Genomic DNA, 23,653 nt, shown 5'->3' with positions numbered 1-23,653 from the left:
AACATTTTAAGATTCACAGAGCACCTCCCCCCCCCATAGCAACATTTGGTAGATGATGCAAACATCACCACTTTCAGATTAGGAAACTGAGACTCAGAGGCCATCAGGGTCTTGCCCATGTAAACTCTCTTGTTGTAAACTCAGGACTTGTGACTCCCAAATTAAATGCTTTCTTAGCGTGACCAGCATGCAAGTTAATCTGCTTTGTTTTTTTCTTTCATTCACTGCTGGATTGAATGAAGTAGATTTTTAGTGTGTTTCAGTACAGTGTCATCCGGAAATCCTTGTTAATAGGAAGCCATTTTGTTTGGATTTTATGTTGGCTGTATTCTGTGACAGAGGGAATTAATTTGTGTAAAAGTGCTTCTTGTATTTAGGTACTTTACAAAGTGCCATGGATGCAGTTTAGGTTAGGAGTTTTTTCATGGATTCATTTTTTAAAGTGGAGGGCTATTTGTGGACTTAGACATGTCCAGACCAGGGGTGGGGAACTTGTGGCTTCGAGGCCACTTGTGGCCCTCTAGGTCCTCAAGTGTGGCCCCTTGACTGAATCCAAACTTTGCAGAACAAATCCCCTTAAGAAAAGGATTTGTTTTGTAAAACTTGGACTCAGAAGGCCATACCTAAGGAACTAGAAGGCCATGTGTGTCCCTGAGACCACAAGTTCCCCACCCCTGGTCCAGACCATGACATACAGTTGGCTGGCCCATCCATTAAGTAGTCTCAGATGGATGGTGTGTAGGACTTGGAGTCAGGAAGACCCAGGTTTGAATCCCATGTTAGACGCATACTAGCTGTGTGACCCCAAATAAGTCACTCTTCTCTCGGTTTCATTTTCCTTTTGTGTAAAATGAAGGGGTTGGACTTCATGGCCTAGAAGTTCCCTTCCTGCTCTAATATACACTCCTATAATGATCCTCTGATCTAGGACAGATAACTAACTACAGATGGACCTGGAGCTATGCCCAGAGTTCAGGAGGCAGAAGAGTAGTCTGGATTGCATTTGGGAACTTGCAAGCTGCTTTATAACAGTCCTAGGCCTGAGAAACATGCCTCCTTCCTTCCTTGCTACCTTCCTTTTTTCCCCCTCCTTCCTCCCTCCTTTCCTTACCTCTTTCCTTTCCTTCTTTCTCTCCTCCCTGCCTTCCTTTCCTTTTTGTTGATTCCTTTTGTAATTTTCCCTTTGTAATTTTTATACTACTCATTTCCCGATAAATCCCATACCCTTCCCAAAGAATTTCTTCCTGACAACAGAGAGGATTAGTTAAGCAAAACCTTCTGACACAGCAGCTGCAGAAATCATGCATGCCACATTCTGCCCCTGTAGAGCTTCACCTCTCCCCTGCCTCATTTGCTCTTAGAGGGCCCTATCCTTTCAAGACACGCGTCCTCTGCATATGGTTAAAAATATAGGAAACGGAGTCAGAATTGAAGAAATGCATAGGGAGAGCAAGTACTGGATGCAGTAGAGTTCCAGTTATTATGTACACTCGAGAAGAAGCAAAGGGATATGATAAAGGAAATAAATGTGTGATTGGAAAAGGAGTTGGGCCAGTCTTGTGTGGGGAAGAGTAAAGGACGATGTGTATACATGGGCTGTACCGGTACCCAAAACACATAAGAAGACTGAGGCAGACCCCCTGCATTTGGCCATGTCCCTAATGGACAAGAATCATAGAGGATGAGAAGGTATTGATGGCTTGTGAGTTACACAGATTGAGGGAGCACTTACATTGATGAGATCACACACAGGTCCTGTGAAGCATCCAGGCACTATTTTCTGACCCTGTTGCCATGGATAACTTGAGAGTTGGTAATACTTTCTTTCGGTTAGTTGAATTAAAAAGTCTTACTCTCATTGATGTTGGCAAATTCTATACTTAAATGCTTTTTTGACTACAAGAGCTTCCTTTTTTCTGCCTGTGGTGGGGGACTGTAGAGCTGGGAGGGGGCTTGCCTAGAGATGATCTAGCTCAACTCTCATTTTGCAGATGAGGAAACAGGTCCAGAGAGTGACTTGCCCCTTAAAGTAGTTACTGTTTGGTGCTGGAGTAGGGACTAGAGCTCAGATCCCTGGGTCCCAGATCTAGATCTAGAAAGCACTTATTTAGTATTTACTAGTGCCGAGCATTGTGCTAAGGCTGAGGATACAAATATAAGGAACCCGTATTCTAACGGGGAAGACCTGGCAGAGGGGGAGAAAGGTAGTATATGACATGACTGGCCGAGCTGCCAGGAAGGAGGTAGGAAAGTCTAGACAGTGAGAAATAGAACTGGTTGTCAGCTAGAGCTAGAAAGGACCTGAGAGTCTTATGTTTGCCACCCACAAGGATGTTTAAGCCCATGTCCAGAAAAATGGTGATATAATAATTTTTGTTTAATTTTTGCTTTTGTTGTTTAGAATATTTTGTGGATGTGATGAAGAAATAACATTGGGTCAGTTTGTAAAAGAAGCCAATATCTGAAACTCTCGGTCGGGATAACCTCATCTAATTAGTCTCTGTTATTGTGTGGATTTAACCTAATATTAATAGCTCGTATTTGTACCTTGAGTGGAAGAGGTGGCAGGGAGAGGCATAGACTTCTTTCAGGGAGGGTGTGGTTATTTAAGTGAAAAAAGCCTCTCAGAGACAGAAATACATACTTCCCAAACAGATTTTTTTTTTATCTTCCCTGCAAGAAAGAAGAAGGAAGTGATTTATTTTTGTACTTCCTTCTCTGAGCTAAAGGGAAAGGCAAGAGACCTTTTTAGATGGGCAGTAGCACTAGAAAGGTTTTGATTAGCTTTGAAACAGTGGGCATAGGTCTCCTGTGAAGAGACAAAGAATCTCAAATGGATACCAAGTTAAAATTCAAAGTAAATATAAAAGTTGTGTTTTAAATTTTTATCCTTGTGGCCATTGGGTAAGATCAGAGTTAGAAAAAATTTGTAGGAAGTAGTAAAGGAGCCAGGCATGGCACCTGCCTGCAATCCTTGCTAGGGGAAGCTGATGAATTGCCTGAGTTTAGGAGTTGTGAACTGCAGTGTGCTAAGCCACACTAAGTCCATACTAAACCTCCAACCAGTATTGTGAGTTCCTGAGGGTGTGAAGGGAGGTACCAGGCTGCCTAAGGAGGGGGGAACCGTCCAGGTTAGAAAAAGAGCAGATTAAAGCTTCTTTGCCAACTAGCAGTGGGGCTTTTGGTCTTCGAGTAGCTGCTGCACTTCCAGCCTGGATGAAGAAGGAAGATCCGGGCTCGCATCTCCTATCTCTGCGCACTCACCTCAGTAGTAAAGGATTGATAAGGAGAGATGTGTGCTTATATCATAGAGCACTGAATTTAAAGTTAGACAGCATGGATTTGAATTCTAACCTAAGTGAGAATTTTTTTAAAGTAGGTACATCAGAGATGGTCATTTGGAGTTTTTGCATAAGACAAGGAATGCAGCAGAACCTATACTTTGTTGGGTTACTTAATTCAAGGATTCAAAATTTAGTCTGTGTTCGTGCCTGCTCACTGAGGCAGATCAAAACCCCCTCCACATGTTACCATGGTCAAGAACATTGATTACCTGATGGCCAACCTCTGTATGAAGGGCCTATACAGACTCAGCCAGGCTTGTCCTCAGCTGATGGCATCCTGTTCTTTACCAGGGCGAAGATGAAGCCTTTACAGCTTGGGAGGATTTTCTAGAGTCTACAGACCAGGGATAGGGAACCTTGGGTTCAGCCTTTGGACTAAGTCCAAGTTTCACAGAACAAATCCTTTTATTAAGGGGATTTGTGGTGTGAAATTTGGATTCAGTTGAAGGACCACATTTGAAGACCTAGAAGGCCACATGTGGCCTTGAGGCTGCAGGTTCCCCACCCCTGGTCGAGACCTTGTACATCATGTCTAGAGTCTTTAAGGACTCAAGTCTCCTCTTCATGAGGATGAGACTTTGGGATAGCACTCCAGTAAAGATATACTTTAGTTAGGAATTTTAAAATTCAACCAAAGATTCTGTTTTTACAAAGTTGTTCTGAAATTATTCTTAGCATGTATGCCTTTTATTAGTAAAAAAAAAAAAAAATAATAATTTTACAAATTGAGGAAGTTGTGAACTTTTACCATGGGACTCAATATTTTGAGACTATTCCCCCTTCCTTCTCCCCTCACCCCACCAAGCACTTTTTGTATTTTTTTAACAATAAAAGATGAAAACCCCCTTTCTTTAATCTGAATTATAGAAACCAGCTTTGGAGTTTGAAAAGACCTGAGTTCAAGTCCTGCCTCAGACACAGTGGTCTCCGTTTAATTGTTCCTCTCAACCCAGACCAGCACCTTCTATAGATTCTAAATTTAAGAGAAGGTGCTGGTCTGGGTTGAGAGGAACAATTAAATATTTAGTAAAACTTTTAAAAAATTAATAATATAGATATATGTGAAGCTAAAGTATATTTTACTGATTGCCTTTTTTGATATAGAGTGACTGAGTGTAAGATTATTTTTATTGTGGGACAGCATGGTGAGTGCTATGGGGAAGGAAACGGCAAACCACTCCAGTATCTTTGCCAAGAAAACCCCAAATGGGGTCATGAAGAGTCGGACACAACTGAAACAACTGAACAACAAAAATAGTGAGTGCTAAGGGGAATGAGAAGCAGCCCTTTGTTACAGCCTTAAGTAGATGCTCAAGTTTGCCTTTCCACCTAGGAAGTTATAAAAAAAAGTTAATAGTCACATTCACTCTGTTCCCTGCTTTGTAATTCAGGGGCTCATTCTAAGTCTTTTGCAAATTTAAAGTCAACAAACATAGCTCTTGATGAGTTAAATACTAATTATTCAGTTTGGAGATTATCAAGGCTCCTTTTGTTTTCCTTCTTTCTTCCACCTTTCTGGCCATGCACTGCTTCTTTCTATTAGGAGTTAGGCAGGGGTGGAGAGTGGAAATCAGTTTTGCCACTAATGGAGCCAAAAATCGTATCTTAAGGTAATCTGTAGATTTTAATGACCATATTTTCCAGGAGTAGAGAGCTGACTATACATAATTAGATCATACATGTTTAAAAAAAATTTATTGATGCCTTTTTTGGGGCATCCTGATAATTCTCCCACATATATAGAACCCCTCCATGTAATAAAGTTAGGCAAAACACAGTTCAGTAGCATCTGGCCACATGTGCAACATTCACACACACATACAAACACACACGTATGTTTCTTTCCCTCTTAGAAGCTGTATTGGTTATTGCATTTGATCTTGAGTTCACCTGCCTTTTTTAGTGGTGTTTTCATTTGCATTGTCATCGTCATTATGTATTGTTTCCTGGATCTCTACTTTGTTCCGAACCATTTCATAAAGTCTTCCTAAGTTTCCCTTAGTTCTTCATACTCATCATTTCTTACAGCATAGTTGTTTTCTCTTGCATTTGTATACCACCAGTATTGGCTCTGTCTTTACCCAGTCAAAAGATACCTACTACCTACTATGTTTCCAGCTTTCTCATGCTTTTTTCTATTAGCTTGTGTTCTTACAGTGCAATATCTAATTCTGATCCTTAGAGCAAAGATTTTCTTTTGTCTTATATTCAGTATCTATCATTCTTTTAAAAATTATCTTTCAGAAACTGTGGTAGCACATTTTGGGTGAGGAATCGACCCCCAATCTTTGAAAAATGCCAGTTGAGTGGCACTCAGTGTCTGATGTGAGTATTCTCTTCAGCTGTTTGTTGATCGAGATTGAGACATGGAAGGAGAAAGAGTAATTGCTATTGAAGTTGGCCTCTTGCCATAGTTGCACATTCAACTAGTATGACATTTGTTACAAATGGTAGAGTAAACAAGCCAGATGATGGAAGATTAAAAAATCAGTGTGACTGCAAACCTTGGCGATGTTAAAGGAAGAGACTAGGTTAGAATTGCGGTATCTGCGTAACTATTTCAGTGATACAGATAACTGCAAATGAAGTTGAAATTCTTCAGTCTGGCATTCCAGGCCCTCCACAATCTGATGCCCTCCTGCTTTTCCATGCTTATTCCATACTCTTCTCTTCCCTGTAATTTATATTCTACATAAGTTGGATATTCACCATCTCTTATACTTGTTCCATACTTTCACACCTCCATGCTTTTCCTCACACCTGGAATGTTCTCTTCTTCCCTTGCACGTTCCATTCCCACTTGTTTACACCCTTCTCATCTTTTAAAGCCTCACTTAGATGCCACCTCTCCCATGAAACTTTCTTTGATCTCCGCCTTCTACGATGATCCATCAGGGTCAGAACTGTGTTCTGTCAAATCTGTTGATCTCTTCTAGCACCCAGAAAAGTGCTGTGCACATGGAAGATTATAACAAATGTCGAGTGTTTTAGTTCACATAAATAGGGTCATAGATTTAGAGCTGGAAGGAATCTTCAGGGTCATCTAACCAAACTCCTGCTTTTACCGTTGAGCAAGCTAATTCTTACGCAGCAGAGAGGGACTGGGAGGGATCCAAGGTTCCATACATTTCAGCCTCACTCACCGTTTTAGGGTTTGATGGTTTTTCGCTTTACTATTTTTTCTTTGGGTGTATCATATCTCCAGGAGCTGATCTTAATTTTGTGTTTTTAGTGTTGCTTCACATTATATATTAATAGATACTTCTGAGAACTTGTTTTGAGTAAAGCTCCGGAGCAGTTAATCATGCATCTGTATTAATAGGGGTCTGTCTCATGAGTAGAAAATGGCATAGTTAAAGCTATGCTTGTTAAATTTTTTTTTACTTAATTACTTTACAAATGTGCAGCAGCAGCACATGAGGACAGTGATGAGCCGTGACATCAAGTTCATCATCATCACTGTCCAGTTACCTTTCTCTTTGACTGAGAATGTGTACGATATTTGTTAAAGGCCAAAAAAAGATTTTTAAAATTTTTTTATCTTTTTGGACTTGACCTGTGATTTCAACCTCCCTATGAGGAAATACCCTGAACCTCTGCCATTGCAGGTCTATGCCTGCTCTGCAGCTCACAGTCATAAGAAGGTTGCTAACTTTGCAGCTAGCGTGTGTTAGAAGTGGGACTTAAACTAAGGTTTTTCTAACTCTGAGGCCACACTGATACTGACTAGAGTTCACCCCTGTATGGCCGTTCTTAGGCAGCTGAACAGAATAAAAACAATAAACAATTGTGTTTTTAAAAAAAAAAAGTTCCACGAGTGGCAAAATCTTATAAGAGTGCTGGAGTTGGAGTCAGAAAAGCCTAGGTCACACCTACTAGTTGTTTGGCCGAGGGCAAGGGCAAACCCCTTCTACTCCCTCAGGCAACTCTCTGGAGTAAGTAGGAGGTTGCTAATATGTTGGTAGAGAGAAGTTCCATACCAAGTTCTCCATATTAAAGAAGTCACAGGTCTTTTGTGATTAATTTTTTGTGCCAGATAGTAAAAGGCTTTATTTTTTTAAAATAATGATATATTTTGTTTTTAATGTCACTTTTCCAATATGTCTCTTTCCCCTCCCCAGCCTGTCCCTTAAAAAAAAAAAAGAATAAAAAAGAGAGGAAGAAAGTCATTTGCCACTACTGACCCATTAACGAGGTCTGCCATTTAGAAGTTTCCACACCCATAGTGCCCCACCTCTACAGAAAAGGGAAGGAAGTAAATTTTTCACTCTTCTTCATAGCATTTATTTTCAATTGTTCTTTTCATTTGTATTATTTTAGTCACTGTATATATGTTGTCCTGGCTTTGCTTACTTCACTTTTTATCAGTTCATAAAAGTCTAACCATGCTTCTTTGTATTCTTCATATTCATTGTTTCTTGCAGCACGGTGATATTTCATTTTATACCACAATTTGGATGGGCATTTACTTTGTTTGTAATTCTTTGCCTCTTTAAAATATGTTCCTGTTAATACTTTGTTGCATATGACACCTTTATTTCTATGTGACTTCCTTAGGCTTTATTCAGATATTTACTTTGAATGGAAGGAAGCAACAAAGCAAGGTCTGAATTCCAAGTATAAAGTGGAGTCATGGAATAAGTTTTCTCACTGATTAAGCTACTGACCTAAAACAGTCTATTTCTCTGGTTTTGAGTTTCTGCAGGAATTAATATATTCACTTGCATCTGTTTACACAGTTAGAAGTTGAAATGAAAAATCTTATTATTTTGGAGTGATGACATTTTTCTACTTTAGGCAGGATTCCAAAGCTTTCAGAAGGAGAGTTCAGAAAAATACTTTTACCTGCTAGGGTTGGAGGTCTTAATTAGGGGTTTATGAATTCATGTGTTAAATATTTTGATAACTATGTTTCAATATAATTGACTTCCTTTTTGATTCAACGTATTATATGTTATGCATTTAAAAAACACTCTGAGAAGGGGTCTCTAGGCTTGGCTTCATCAGTCTACCAAAGGGGTCTAGGACATAAAAACTTAAGAATCCTTATACTAGGGGAAAGGTGATGACTCATTTGAAAATGTTCCTATTGCATGAATGGAGTATTGGTGTTGTTTTCAGTAGTATCTTAGAATTTGTAGAGATAGAAAGAACCTTGGAGAGCATCCAGTTCCATTTCTTTTTCAGGGGAGATCAGGAACAGTTATGTGGTTTGCTTGGATTCCTGTAGCTAAACAGTGTCTCACAATTAGAATCCAGGTCTCCTGACTCTTAGTGCAGCATTCGTTTTACTGTTTCTCTCGGGTAAACTCCATTATATAGGACCTAGTTAGTTCAGTGCCATCGATTTGATTAATATATTACAGACTTGGAAGGGGACTGGACTGATTAGTCAGGAAACCTGTGTCCTTGAACCTTAGGCTCCTCTCATCAGTCAGATTAGAAGATTGGATAAGATGATCTCTAAATTCTCTTCCAGATCTGATATTTTGTAGCACAGAGAATTATGCACTTGAACACATAAGCCTAGCATTTTCTCTGCATTATGGAGGAGATTCTATTGCTTGTCGAAAGTGGAAGCCTCCATTAAGAAGGAGGACTTATCCACCCTCTGCCATCAGATCACGGAAACCCAGCATTGAGAGTAAATATACAGAACCCCCCACTGCATCCTTTACACATGCCATTGTGCTTGTGCAATGAAACCCACAACCCAAGTGAGTGGAAAGAAAAAAAGAAGCAGCCTAACAACATACCCTGAGCCCAACAAGTTTTATGAAAACTTTGTTAGGAAATGAGATTTCCAAGGTGATGTGAAATGAAAATATATACTATGAGCATGATGATAATTAGTTCATAATTCTGTTGCAGGCCCCCTGTGTACATAGAGGACAAAGCTGTCAATACTCTAGCTTATCTCTGTGATGGGGATGCCAGGACTGGACTGAATGGACTGCAGTTGGCAGTCCAGGCCAAGCTTGGCTCAAGGAAACCATTTTGTAAGAAGACCGTACAAAATTATTCTGGTGAAGGAGTTTTAATCACAGAAAATGATGTGAAGGAAGGCCTGCAGCGATCCCACATTTTGTATGACCGAGCAGGTGAGTTGTTGACACGATATTCTTGAAAGTACTGAAACTGAAATTTAAAATGACTCACAAGTAGCAAAACTTCCAGACTTTCCACTGTGTCTAAATAATACAAGATATTACCTACACGATTTCAGATTTAGGAGAGTAGAATAGTTCCCCAAAGTGACTAAAATCTGATTTGAAACACTTTTCAACCCAACTACTCTGGACAAAGATACTAAGGACACAAAGCTGAAGCAACTCTGTTGCAATTTAGAAAGTGTCTCTGTGTAAGAAATTTAAAGTTTCAAATTTATACCCTAGAATGATTGGATTTTCAATTTCAATTACAGATCACAATAGTTTTCATCTAGGTAGGTATTTTTAAGGGCACATTTGCCGTAAAGCTTTGCCCGATAACCTTTTCGGGTGGTAGGTAGAAGGGGAAGGAACAAAGGTGTCCTGGACCTTTGATGAATTTCATTAGTGTGGTGAATTTCTGGGATGGAAATTCTCTTCACCTATGTCATTCATCACTTGCAGTTTATTCTCTATAGTAGCCTTAGAGAGTTGCCAGGGGCACTGGAAGATTTGTTGACTTGCCTGTAGTCACACAGCTAGCCAGAGTAGGTCATAGGTGAGACTTGAACTTTTTGCCTCCACAGCCAGACTTTGAGCCACCAAACCACACGGCCTATTGATTTCTCTATACTAAGTGGTTAGGAGTTGTGTTTGTGATCAGTGTTACTGAGCATGAGAAGGAACTCCTTTGCTTTTATCCCTTTCATTGGTGATAAATAAAAATCTCTATTTTTGCATCTTCTTTGTAAATACTAGGACCTAAAGTTTCTCCCCCCTCCCATTCAATTTGGTTGGGTCCTGATGCTTTTTATTTTTGGAAAAGCTTTTTAAGGAAATGAATTTTGCAGTTTGCACTTGTCAGGAGGTTTACATATAAGTGCATTTACAAATAGCAAATCTGATACTAGCTCTTAATGAAATTCGTGACTTGGCAACATCACATGTCACAAATAGGGCACATTTCTGTCTTTTTATAAAAGGAGGTAGGTGGGTGATAGAGACCAGCTTAGACTGGTCTTCTGGTGCTTAATGTCTGTAGGATCTTACTTCAAGTAATACTGCCATGAATGCAGATCAGATTTTCGACACTTCTGTTAGCTCTGCCAGACTAGGAAGCTGATAATTCAGTGTTCTGACATATCACATGTTCTATATATCCCAACTTTCTACAAGGTATTACCAAATGTTGTTTGGAGGGAGTGCTGGGTAGTGGTTAGAACTGGGAACAGAAAGTAAGTTTGATTCCTGGCATTGCATCTTGACTCATCTTTTGACCTTGTTTATGTGACGTAAGTATTTCAGCCTATGTTTGCCCTTCCTGATGGCAGGCGTTGTGGTGGGGCTTATCTGGAGTTAAGAGCATTTACGTAAAAAGTACTGGTAAGCAATCAAGATTACTGATACTAATATGAACTAGGGCAGGTCAGGGGCAGCTGCCTTAAATGCCAGCTATTCAGCCAACTTTTGACCGATCAAGACACCATATGCCCCCCTGAAAAGCTGTCAAAAAATCTCAGACAGAACATACCACATACCAGAATCCTATTTTCTTTTTACCCACATTGAAGAACTTGGAGAGTCAAAGAAAAATTTCAAAAGTAACAAAATTTCCACTCTGAAGTATAGACAGATAGCAATATGCCTCTGGAGTTGAACAGAGTGTCCCCTTCCCCTCTTGCACTCACCTCACCCCCTAATCTGAAGCTCATGAAAGCCCATCTTTATTTCTGGCTGTGCTGGCTAAGCATATCCCACCCAAGTAGAGCTATCCCCCTCACCATTTGTCAGGATGTTCAAGCACTCCATCCTTATTGCCTTCAGATTTGTCCTCCCAGGGTACCACTTCCTGAGAGGAGAAACAACTCCCTAGGTACGTTAGGAAGCTCTGATCCTAGAATTTCCACCCACGTGACCCACAATAGACAGGATGGGAATCACTTTCCACCTACTTCTGTATTAGATCAGGCAGGCCTGGGAATAGGATCAAAATTGACTGATGCTAAAGACCCAATATGCCAAAGGATGGAGAGCCCTAAGTTCTGCATAAGCCTTCACACAATGATACCGAAGTCCTTCTATAGTATTCTTTAAATTTTTTAAAAATTATTTTAACATTCTTTTTCATTTTTGAGTTCCAGACTCTCTCCCTCCTTTCCACCCCTCCCCTACCCTCTGAGAAAGCAAGTAATGATATCAGTTATACATATGAAATCATGCAAAACATTTCCATATTAACCATATTGGGGAAAAAGCCCTATATAATATTCTCCACTTGCCCTCTCTTACACTGTACTGCCTTATAAATTTCATGTTCACATAGCAAGTACCATGCAGGGCCCTAGAGAGCCACAGACCAAGGGCATGGGTGTGACAGCTCAGGACATTCTGAGGGACAAGACAAGATTGCTAGAATTAATGGAACACTGACTTCTGACAACCTTTGTTGTGGGGTGGCACCTATAAAGTACAAAACTGCACTTTTGAGATGCCCTTTAGTTTTGTAGACTGTCCACACCAGGCTAGAGGTCTTAATTAGCTTTTTTCAGATGTTGTTTTTTCTTTGTTTAAGCCAACCTGTTGAGATTCAGTAGATGTTCTCACTAGTTCAGCTAGCTCAGATCCTGTAACTCAGAGCAAAGGTATCTCCTTCTCTTGAGTACTACTAGAGGGTAGTGAGTAAGGTGCACCCTCTCTTGCTATAGAACTTCCAGTGTATTGAAGGGGTCAGACCTGAGTGTGTTTCAAAATTTCAAGGTAGGAAATGATAGTGTAGAGGTCCATGGCACAGTTGTCTTCTGATTTAAATAGAAATTTTAGAAGAGTAAACCCCAAACCCTTGTTCTCTAATATCATTCTGGTACTTACTCATGGCATGGAAGAGTTTCAGGGAACCACAAACTCCATATGAGTCAGCAGTGTGGTGTATAGCAGCCAGAAAAACTTAATGTGCTTTGGGGCCGATTTAGGAGGGACATAGCTTGGAGTAGTAGAGAGGTGATTAAGTATCTTCTTACCCAGGAGTTCAGCTGCTCAGATTTGTTACTGGGGCTCATAATGCTTTGGAGAAGAGTACACTGCCCTCTGCCCTTTCCACTCCTCCTCTGGTATTGTGTGGTCAGTTCTGGAGACTGTAGTTTTTAAGACGGATTTGATAAGCCAGAGAGTGCCTAGAGGAGAGGCAACCAGTATGTGGAGTGCATTGAGCTCATGACATAGAAAGCTTGGTTGAAAGAACCGGGCGTCTTTAGCCCAGAGAAGAGAAGACTTGGAGCACATCCTAGCTGCCCGCCTGTGGAGGAAGGATTAGACTTGTTCTGTGTGGACAGTAGTCTCCTCTACACCACCCTGTCTCCTTGTCCCAGTGGTCTTTACAAGGAGATTTTGGTAAGGCCATGTTTTTGGAACAAAGCGTACAGAGCATGAGGTGCTGGGTTGATAGACTGGAGAAAGTGTGACAGAGCCATCTGAATTTAGCCTAGGACACTGGCTCTCCCCACAACTCTCCTTGGTACTCAGACCTAAACCATGCCATTGGGAAAGTCCAATTCCACTTGGGATAAGTGATCATCTTGGATTGTTCACAGTAACCTGATAGTTGTGGAGAAAATTCTTTACTTGCCTTAGCCTTGCTCTGAGATCAGAGGATATTGAGTTCTCTCTCTCTAGTCAGCCTGACTGCCCTTTTCCTTTTGACAGAGCCCAGTGTCTTATTGAAGGCCCTCTTACTGAACCAAAAAAGACTAAGTATCTCCTTACCAGGGAGCTCAGCTGCTGGGATTTGTTCCTGGGGCTCATATGCTATGGGGAGGAGAACACAGGCACATTGTTTGTGCTGGCCTCATGATGGGAGCATGCCAGGTGCCTCCCTTGAAGGGATCACACTCTTAACACTCTTAAAAATAGCTGGCTGCATTCTCCTGCTGGTAGTGTTGAAGAACACCCTTCTGCATGCACAATCAGGATAATGCAATATACAACAGGGGAATGCTTTACAAATTCCACAGCCTCTTTGCTAAAGCTTTCTTAGCTAGCTCTAAGTTCCTTTTGTCTGTGGCTTATTTTTCTTTTTCTGGAATGTATTTTATGAATGTTTATAGATCTTAGAAAAAAATGGTCATAGAATTGATTGTGAAAACATAAAACACCAAGGCCTCGGTTTGTGCTACAAAAGACACTGACGTGTTATGTCTTAATGTTCTTATAACATAACTGAGGTCTTAATGCTATAAGCTTCCGCAGGATCAGATAATGTATGTAAGCTTTAAAGATCTGTATAGTGTTATTATTTTCTGATTTCTTTCTGCAGATATTCACAGATTTAGGACTGACACATCCTTTAGTACAACTCTTATTTTAGAAATAAAAAAATGAAGGGCCAGAGAAATTAAATTACTTGCCCAAAGTCACACAGGTAGTAAAAGGAAGAGTCTAGATTTGAACTCAGCTCCTCTGACTCCAAACAAGGTCATTTTTCCGTGATACCATGGTTTAGGGTAATGTACAAAGAAGGTTAGTAAGATGTCCTCGTAATGCCCAGAGTAAATGAACTGTTCTGTGGGATATTGCTGTATTGGAGCTCCAAGCATCGTGTTATTGGATGTAGGTATCTTTTTGCACCCCCCCCCATTTTAAAGAAAACCTGGAAAGGGGCTACTTAAGAATACATGGGCAGCACTGATCTCACCACTCTGATTCCCATTGTGATCACCAGCTCCACATCCAAGCCAGCTACAACCACAGCACTTGCAGTTTAGGCGTTAGCATTTTCTTTAGCCGTAAAGTAGTAACCAGTATTAGCTAAAGCATTGGCATTGATCTCCCCTTTCCTCTTACCTCCAGACAGAGATCGTAGATGTCGACAGATCTGTAGTTACCCCTTCAAGAATACCTTTCCAAAAGAATGTTTTCTCCTCCCTCTGTGGAGGCAACTGAGATATCCTCAGAAATGCCCATTGCATCCACCTTCCCTGAGTGGGAATAGGAGGTGGAAGTGAGAAGAGCTGGAATTACCAAAGAAGTACACCCTCCAAGAGGTCACATGACCTTAAGCACATCCCAAGATGCTGCACCAATGGCATTCGCACCATCTTGCCCATTTAACCAGGGCACAGTCTGAGCATGCACCCTCGCTTTAGAGAACAGCTGTCAACCTTATTTTCCTTAGGCTTTCCTCATTAGCTTACTATTACTGAAAGCATGATAATCAGCCAGTTGATATTTATTTATGGATTTGTTTATGCGCTTGTGAGCCTCATGGTTTACCTTCTCCATTCCTTATCTTTCACGGGTTTTGTCTTCTGATGTCCAGGCGAAGAGCATTATAACTGTATCTCTGCACTCCATAAGTCCATGCGTGGCTCAGACCAGAATGCTTCACTCTACTGGCTTGCCCGAATGCTTGAAGGGGGTGAAGACCCACTGTATGTAGCCAGGAGACTGGTGAGATTTGCCAGTGAAGACATAGGTGAGCATGATGGGATGGACCCATTGCCCTTTGCAAACATTTCTTCCTTCCTGATACCTTCAACCCTCAAGTAGTTTTTAGCAGAAGACTGTTTGGATCGTTGTACTGTCAGGAGGGACGAGAGAATTGGAGAGATTTTAAATGATACATAAACATTCATTTTGTGGTAAAGTACTTTTACTTTTTATTTGTTATTTGTTACTCCAGTAACTTCTGCAGCTCTTTAGAGTATAGGAGTCCAATAAATACTTGTGGATTTGTATTCAAGAGTACAAATCCCTGGGGTCAGGGAGTGTGTCACATGTAAACCTGTAGGTGCATAATAAATGTTTGTTGGATTGAACTGAATTGCTGTTAGACAAATGCTAGAATAGGAATACAGAATCCTATATATTAGGACAGATCAGACTCAGAAAAACTGTCTCAGCTGTGGCCTTAGCAGACTGCTGCTTGTGGGTTTTTCTCAAATTCATCCATCCATGTGATTTTATACATGCCATTAGTTACCAATTTACTGAATACATTGTATTATCTTAATTTTGGGGGGTTAGTCTGTAAAAATCTGGCTGTGGGTTTAGCACGTGAGCAATAAAAAGTGGATTCCCCATAACAGGCATACAAATATTTATTCACTGAATGGAAGAAATAAGTTAATTTGGGGGATGTTTGTTTCCACATTTGCATTCTCCCTTCAGCAGAGAAAAAGGCAAAGACATTGTATTACACACCTGGTGCCTAGAGTGTCAACAGATGTGTTCTTCCCTGATAGTAGTGATACTTGCTTATACAACAAACTGTTGTCATTTTACTAACTTTCTCTTTATTGGTTTGGGTGTATTACAGGCCTGGCAGATCCTTCTGCGTTGACCCAAGCAGTGGCTGCTTACCAAGGCTGTCATTTTATAGGGATGCCAGAATGTGAGGTACGATAATCAGTTTAGCTTTGTGAAAGTTAATTCATTTGTTTTGTGTTCTTTGCCTTCCTGGGTATGAATATGAATTCTCTATTTTCCTCTTTGCTATATGTAGTCTTAATAAGCCACTTGGATTTTGATTTTCCATTAACTAGTGTTTTTTTAAAGGGGGCTAATTACATCCCTTCAAGATGGAGGGAATTTTATGATAATGTAATTAATGGATTTTGAAAAACAGATATATTAGTATTCTGTTGTTGTTTAGGCAGTCATGTCTGACACTTTGTGACCCCATTTGGAGTTTTCTCGGCAAAGATACTAGAGTGCTTTGCTATTTCCATTCTGTAGCTCATTTTACAGATGAGGAAACTGAGGCAAACATTTAAGTGACTTGCCTGGGGTCACACCTCTAGACAGTGTCTGAGGCCAGATTTGAACTCAGAGGGATGAGTTTTCTTGACTCCAGGCCCAGTTCCATCAGCTGGGTCACCTAGCTGCCCCCTAAGTGAAGAACAGTAATTCTAGAATTATATTTTTGTTTAGTTGTTTTCAATTGTATCTTACTCTTTGTGATCCCATTTGGAGTGGTTTGCCGTTTCCTTCTCCAGCTCATTTTACAGATGAGGAAACTGAGGTAAACAGGGTTAAGTGACTTGTTTATAGTCATACAGCTAGTAAGTGTCTGAGGCTGGATTTGAACTCAGGTCTTCATGATTCCAGGTCCTGTATCCACTGTGCCACCTAGCAGCTGTATTCTAAAGCAACCTAAACCTAAGTCGTGACATTCTCTCTTCTGTGTTGTACTTCTGCATAGGTCCTTCTAGCACAGTGTGTGGTTTATTTTGCCAGAGCCCCAAAGTCTATTGAAGTGTACAATGCCTACAACAACGTCAAAGCCTGCTTGAGAAACCACCAGGGTCCTCTTCCACCTGTCCCCATGCACCTGAGAAATGCACCCACCAGGCTCATGAAGGACTTGGGCTATGGCAAAGGCTACAAATATAATCCTGCCTACAAGGATCCCGTGGAACAGGAATATCTGCCTGAAGAATTGAGAGGAATAGACTTCTTTAAGCAAAAACGGTGCTGAACTTTAAGATGTTCTAAAAGGGAGGGCCAAGAAGGAAGAGCCCCTGGTTTTTTTTTTTGTTTTGTTTTTTTGTTTTTTTAGTTTGTTGCCTGTTTGGGAGGGTGGGAGGGTAGGGGATGGTTAAATTATCAACAGTTTGTGCCAGGACTTTAACTCCTTCAAATGGGAGGCAAAATTACTTCCGTGACCAAATGCCTGACCTTGAAGTGCTGTTCATTTGTACTCTGCAAAGCAATGCTAAGGAAAGAAACTGGCAGCCATGTGCAATGAGTGAGTGTCAGTCAGTAAGGAGCTAGCTATTTTGTCAGAGTATTTAAGTTGCAGATTCATTTTGTAATTCAGTTCAGTAGTATGATAGTTGTTTTCCTTTTTTAAAAGTGTATATTCTGGGTAATTTTAACTGTTAAGAAAAAAAAAATTACGATTTAATACTGCATAGTGTTTTAAGTATTTTTTTTATATGGAAAGGTCTTATGAACCAATAAAGCTATTTCAAAGTATTCTCGAATCTTTATTTTCCCTTTTCATTGACCCATAAATGAGACAACCAGAGACGCGGCTTTTATTGCAATATTTTGTTTACTGGTTAAAAGCTGTAACAAAGGCTAAGGCCAAGAAAAATAAAACAGATTGGAGAGCCCAAGAGGCCGTGTTTTTCCAAAAGGCTCACTTTTATGTATCTTAATTTTAGGGTTCATTGGTGTTCTGACTTAAATACCTTTTTCTAAGGGAATGATAGGGCTGCAAATATGAAAGACAGCAATATAACGCAACCTTGATGGGGAAGCATACTATGAAACCAATTCATCTAACAAAACCTTCAACCTGTCTCTTCTTCTGTGCCCCGATGTATGGAGCATGGAGAGCAAAGAAGCAAGTGCCAAGTGCCCTGTTGTAGAGATGGTGAGCAGAGCATCATGATCAATGGCACAGTGGTAAGAGGGCATTTGTGATGGACATGAGTCACTCCCCTTCAGAGGAGGGGTTTGGAATTGTGGATGGATCCTGCATATTGTGTTCTAAGAAACCCTTCTATGTTCTGCACGTGGGGGGAAAAGAAGAAGAAAAACATGTCCGTGAGAGAACTATGGCGTAAATGATACATTCTCCACCAGAGTATTAAATACAACAGCATAAATAGATGCAGCGTTAATTAAATGCTCACTATGTTTGTGGCACTGTCCTAAGCACTAGGGATACAAATGCCATTAAAGATACACATGCCCTCAGGGAGTTCACATTCTAATATGGAAATATAATTTATATATTAGTAGCTGAAAAGTCCTAGGCTGGAGGAAAGGGAGTGAGTGACATGGTATGGGAATGGTTGGGAAGTATGGCAGCTTAGCTTTGAACAAGATAAAGGGAAAGCACCTTTCAGAGCCTGGGTTTCCTTTGAGGGTAAGATGAGGATGAAAGCCAGAGTAGGCAGCATGCTGTGGCAGTAGGTGTATCCAAATACTTTTTATATGAAACTGTGAAAATACTTAAAATCTTCTTTTGGTCCATAGTTTCCCAGCTGCCTCCTCATTCTTACGGATTCCATCAATGTATGTCAAGCCCAAAAGAGTTAAATGGTCAAATTATTTGGAATATTTTGTTTAGTGGAAAGTGGGACACCAAAAAGCCACTCACCTACCACTGATTGGCTTAGCCAATTGGGAAACATCTGATGGCTGCTCTTACTGGATTAACATAATTATTACAACAACAGGAAAAGAATGAAAGAAGTTATAGTGAATTATCATTGGCTAATTCAAGGGAGACCTCATTCCTCAGTTTTAAGTTTAGTATATGAAAACACTTTTGAGTAGGTCCCTGTTCTCAACATGCAACATGGATGAAATTTAAATAGCAGTGTTCACTGGAAGATGCTAATAACTGATGAAGATGAGACAGCTCACTTGAAACCAAGAAATGATGTATCACACACCACAGAATTTCGGATGGGTCCTCAGCGTTTAGGGCAGTTACCGGGTTTTAAGGATGATAAATCTTTAGGCCCAGTGAAAATCATCAAGTCAGAGGAACATTAGAAATTGAGTCCAACTCATTCTGACATTAGGAATTCCCTCTATAACATTCTGGCAAGTGGTGTGGTCTTGAGGCTTTTTACAGTTATTATAGCATGGCTTCATCCTGAACAGGTTGTATGCCAAACTAGCCTGCTTTGGGGCGGGGGCGGCGTTGTACAGGTTTATAAAACCTGTAGATCAGGGAAATGATGTTATGTGGATGTGGACCTAGATTTTAACAAAACCCTTGGTAAGCATCTGTTCCTTTTGTGGAAAAGGTAGAGGCGCATGCCATTAATGGTTCTTACACTTACATTCCAAAAAGCAATTTTAGAAGTATGGAAAGGGATGTGAGCCCTGAATTCTCTTATTAAGTAGAGTAAGATTACATTAGATCTTGTGCCCACCACATCACCTACTAATTGATCTTATAATGTGATGGGTCAGTCTCTGTTTTTTTTCCCCACAAACTTTCTAACCCTATTTCCCAACCCATTTCTATTCTGTATTCATGCAGGCCTTCTTAAGCCTAAGTAAAAGATGATATGTTTATACCTGTTTCTACCAATGTATTGTCTGTGCTGCTCCTTCCTTTGCTCTCTGCTGTGTTTCTGGTTAGTGGATTTTCACACACAGATGAATATTTTATTAGTAGACAATCTGAACAACAGGTTATACCCTCTTACTGGCATGATTACAGCTTTGCACCAGGTCTGGAATAGGACTCCTCTTCTCTGACATAACCACCACTCAGGTGCAGGTCTTCATCACTACATACCTGGACTACTGCAATAACCTGCTGGTGGATCTGCCTGCCTCGATTCTATCCTCACTCCAGTCTATCCAGTCAGCCATCGAAGTGATTTTCTTAAGGCAAAGGTCTGACCATGTTCCCTCCCTGCCCTCCCCCCCAACTCAATAAACTCCAGTGGCTCCCTGTTACTTCTAGAATCAAATACAAAATCCTCTGGTGATCAAAGCCCTCATAACAGCCCAGGGTGTGGCCTCAGGTTCCCCACCCCTGACTGTCTTTTCAGGCTTCTTACACCTTCTTCCCCAACACATGCTCTCAACGTAATGACACTGGCCTCCTGGCTGTTTCTTCCACAAAAGAATTCATTTAAGTCTTAGTAGTGGAGCATGGTTCTTAGGTTGACAAGTCTTGGGAGGTTCTGTTTCACATCTTAAATGCTTGCCTCCTAATTAACGGCACACTTTCTAAGTTTAAAAGTCAGACATCTGACCATCCCTCTGCTGTCCCTGCTCTCCACTTCTCAATTGGGTATGGGGGTGTATTGGGAATCAAGATGAGCTCTTAGCATTTATTCAACCAAGTGCCTTTGAAAAGTTTGGCCTTTGTTTCCTTGATTAAATTAGGAGTCTTCGATGACCTCCTTGCCTCAAGGGAAAGCCTAGTTTACGTGGGTTTGAGTGACATGTTTGTGATATCAGAGGCTTTTAGACCACGTGGGATTAAGTCGCAATTTTGTGACGATTTTAGGTCATGTGGGTGAGTCGCATGTGTGACTCACCTTTGACCCTGAACAAGATATATAAAACCAGAGGTTGGCTTTCTTTTTTTGGAGCTCTGAGCTGCAGCAGTAGTGATGCATGACTCTGAGCCAGCCGTTGTCGAGCTCCCGGCTGAACTCAGATGTTGGTAACTATGAATTGTATTTGGTCTGTTTATAAATGTATGTTTGTAATTTGTTTGTATTTGCTCTGAAGTTCAGGGTGCTGGCTTTTTCCCCTGAACTATGTGAATGATATTTATATGCTGGATTAAAGTAAGATTGTTAACCCCTTAATGTTGCTTTCCTTAGTAAAGCAGATCAAAAGGACCTTGGCTTGCAGCGTTCTATGAGCTGGTTGTTGTTGGTTTTACACCCCCACAGCAGTTGCTAGCCAGATTGTTGAAACAGGGCAGAGGGAGCTACCGTTAGCCTCTTCAGCATTGTGGCCCTGGTTTGCATTCCTGCCTCACTTTCTGGATCTTTCTTTCCAGCTTGATAAATAGTACATAATACTCCTTAATATGCTGGAGAGCAGATATGATCTTGCCGACTTGCCCCAGGTCCCAAGTCTCCTAACTCCATGTGCAATTCTCTTCCACTGCGTCAAGTTTCTCTGACTTCGGTAACTTACTCTTGCTATCCATCTTCAAGGGATGTTTTCTTCTTAGTTTTTAAGTTCTGGTAACTTTGTATGTGGATAAACTATTATGTATGGTACACACATGCCTGGTACCTAACAAAGATATGGTTGGTTCTTGTGTGGCATGGATAGATACCTGATCTGGAATCTGGCCCACAGCATTGCCAAGAAAAACTGCAGCTTCCACCATGGCAGAAACCAGGAGGAATGCTGTGCTCGTATTAATAGGCTAACAGGAGAGACAGGTAGAATCCAAGACCCCTCCGTCTGGGTGCTCTCTCCACTTTCTTATTTCCAAGATGGTGATACCGAGCTTGAATTGCATCTATGTACCACACATAAAGTATTTGTATTCTGGACATGAGGGGTTCAGATAAAAGGCATTTTCCTTAATTGTTTGGGGGATGGGCAGGCAGGGAAGGACATAGGCATTCATTAAGCTACTACTGTGTGTGTCAGGCATTGTGCTAAAGGCTTTACAAATATTACCCTACGTAAACCTCATACAATCCTAGGAGGTAAGTGCTATCATTTCCATTTTACAGTTGAGGAAACTGAGGCAGACAAGTTAAGCAACTTATCCAGGGTCATACAGCTAGTAAAGACAGGGTTACAATTAGCTTATTGTCCCGAGCTTACTTCCCTTCCATCAAACTGGTTACAAAAGAAGATCATCACAAATAACTAGTAAACCTCACTGTCAAAGTAAGTAGTAAATGGAAACTGGGGAAGTTACATAGTTAGAAGAGATCAATGCACCGGAATAAATGAGTTCTTCAGCTGGAGTGAGATAAAATCTCAGCTCAAACAAGGAAGGAGAAAGATGAGTCCATTCTCAGCAATCTCTAGTTTCTCATGTGCTGGGCATCAAGGGACATGTTGAGGGGTGGCTTCTCCATGTGTCTGTGGCTCAAGGGAGACCTCCAGTCTCATTCTTATACACAAGTTCACTTGCCTCTACCAGATATCTTTTTACACCTTTCTTAGGAGTTTCTGAATTGTAAACCCCCTCACCTCACCCCCACTCCTACCCCAACCAGGCATTTGGAGATTCCAGGTAGCTAAGAGTTTCTTGCTACAGAAACTGGGTCTTTCTTAGAATAATTCTTTTTTCTTTTATAATCAGGACTGGGGATAGAAAAGCAGTGTGGAACTAGGCAAAGAGTATAGATTTGGAATCTAAAGACCTGGGATTGAGTCTAACTGTCACTTAATGTGGGGCAGCTAGGTGGCATAGAGGATAGAGCACTAGGCCTGGTGTCAGGAAGACTCGTTTTCCTCAGTTCAAATCTGGCCTCAGAAACTTACTAAGCTGTGTGACCCTGGGCAAGTCACTTAACCCTGTTTGCCTTAGTTTCCTCATTTATAAAGTGAGCTGGAGAAGGAAATGCTAAACCATTCCAGTATCTTTGCTAAGAAAACTCCAAATGGGGTCGGACTTGACTGAAAAATGATTGAATAACAATTGCCACTTAATAGCTGCCTTTCTTTAGAAAAGTTACTTAACCTGAGCCTTCATTTTTTCACCTGTAACATCAGAATAATACCGTATTTGCCTTGCCTACCTCACAAGATTTTAGTGAGCGTTTAATAAGATAAATCTACAAGACAGAATTTTGTAAAGTGCTTTTTATACAAATATAAGTCAGTTGAGAAGCTCACAGGTTGGAGTTCCAGCTTTCTATTGCTGAAAATATAGTAAAAATAATTTACCTGTAAGTCATTTTTGAATCTCAATAGAACCGCTGCTGACACTTACCCATACAAGGCTGTTCTGGTAAAATGCCATCCAGCTCCAGAGCAGAAACTCAACACCTTCAATGTGGCACGTACTGTAATAAATTTATGTGGAAGTTGGCCAAAATTTAGGAAACGGCCGAGTAAGTAAGCCAACATTCCTCTGAGAATAAATCAGATCTCTTGCCTGTTTACAATGGAATTTAGCAAATGGGGATTGCCCTTCCAAATGGAAACTTAGCCAATTGATATTGTATTGCTGACCATTTATAGATTCAGGGCGAGAGTTACCAAAATCTTTATCCATAAGTATTGAAGTTCTTGTTTATAGTTTTATTCTTTATTTAGCATTCACATAAAGGAGTAAAATTAGGAAATATAGAGCATTATCTGAGCCAACCAAATGGAAATGGATGATTATGAGGAGCTGAAAACCGAAAATGATCACCATTCTTTCTTTTAGATTACAGTATCAAATTTGAGTAATTAGCTACTAGTGAGAAATGTTTCAAGTTTTTTGTAACATGAAATGGCCAGAACCTATTCTTTCACAGGAATACTATTAATGATAATTGTAGCCATTGCCCGTAGTTTATAATAATCACCTATATTTATTGATAACTTTAAAGTTTTCAAAATGTTTTATAATCCATTATCTCACTCAATCCTCACAAAACCCTCTAAAGCCTCTGAGGCACAAGACAGGAAAGTAAAAGCTTGGCGCAGTGAAACCAGCTTCAGTCTGCTAACAGATGTGTGATGGGGGTTTGTGTATTGCTGGGT

General features: G+C 40.6%; 1 protein-coding gene across 2 annotated transcripts in view; it reads left to right on the top strand.

Annotated features, from left to right (window-relative positions):
* WRNIP1 (WRN helicase interacting protein 1) overlaps nt 1-17,464 on the top strand; it is a 30,284-nt gene extending 12,820 nt beyond the window's left edge. Inside the window, exons 4-8 of one of the 2 annotated variants that reach the window (XM_036740886.1) lie at nt 5,589-5,669; nt 9,216-9,445; nt 14,805-14,960; nt 15,804-15,883; nt 16,689-17,464. In XM_036740886.1, coding sequence (XP_036596781.1) covers nt 5,589-5,669; nt 9,216-9,445; nt 14,805-14,960; nt 15,804-15,883; nt 16,689-16,964 — 823 coding nt within the window. In that variant the 3' untranslated portion in view covers nt 16,965-17,464. The remainder of the gene's footprint in view (nt 1-5,588; nt 5,670-9,215; nt 9,446-14,804; nt 14,961-15,803; nt 15,884-16,688) is intronic. The other variant, XM_036740887.1, reaches the window with a different exon arrangement.
* The last annotated feature ends 6,189 nt before the right edge of the window (nt 17,465-23,653 follow it).

Source organism: Trichosurus vulpecula, chromosome 1, assembly GCF_011100635.1.
Source record: "Trichosurus vulpecula isolate mTriVul1 chromosome 1, mTriVul1.pri, whole genome shotgun sequence".
Classification (NCBI taxonomy): Eukaryota; Metazoa; Chordata; class Mammalia; order Diprotodontia; family Phalangeridae; genus Trichosurus; species Trichosurus vulpecula.
The sequence above is the reverse complement of the archived record's forward strand: the minus strand, read 5'-3'. Positions and strand labels throughout refer to the sequence as shown.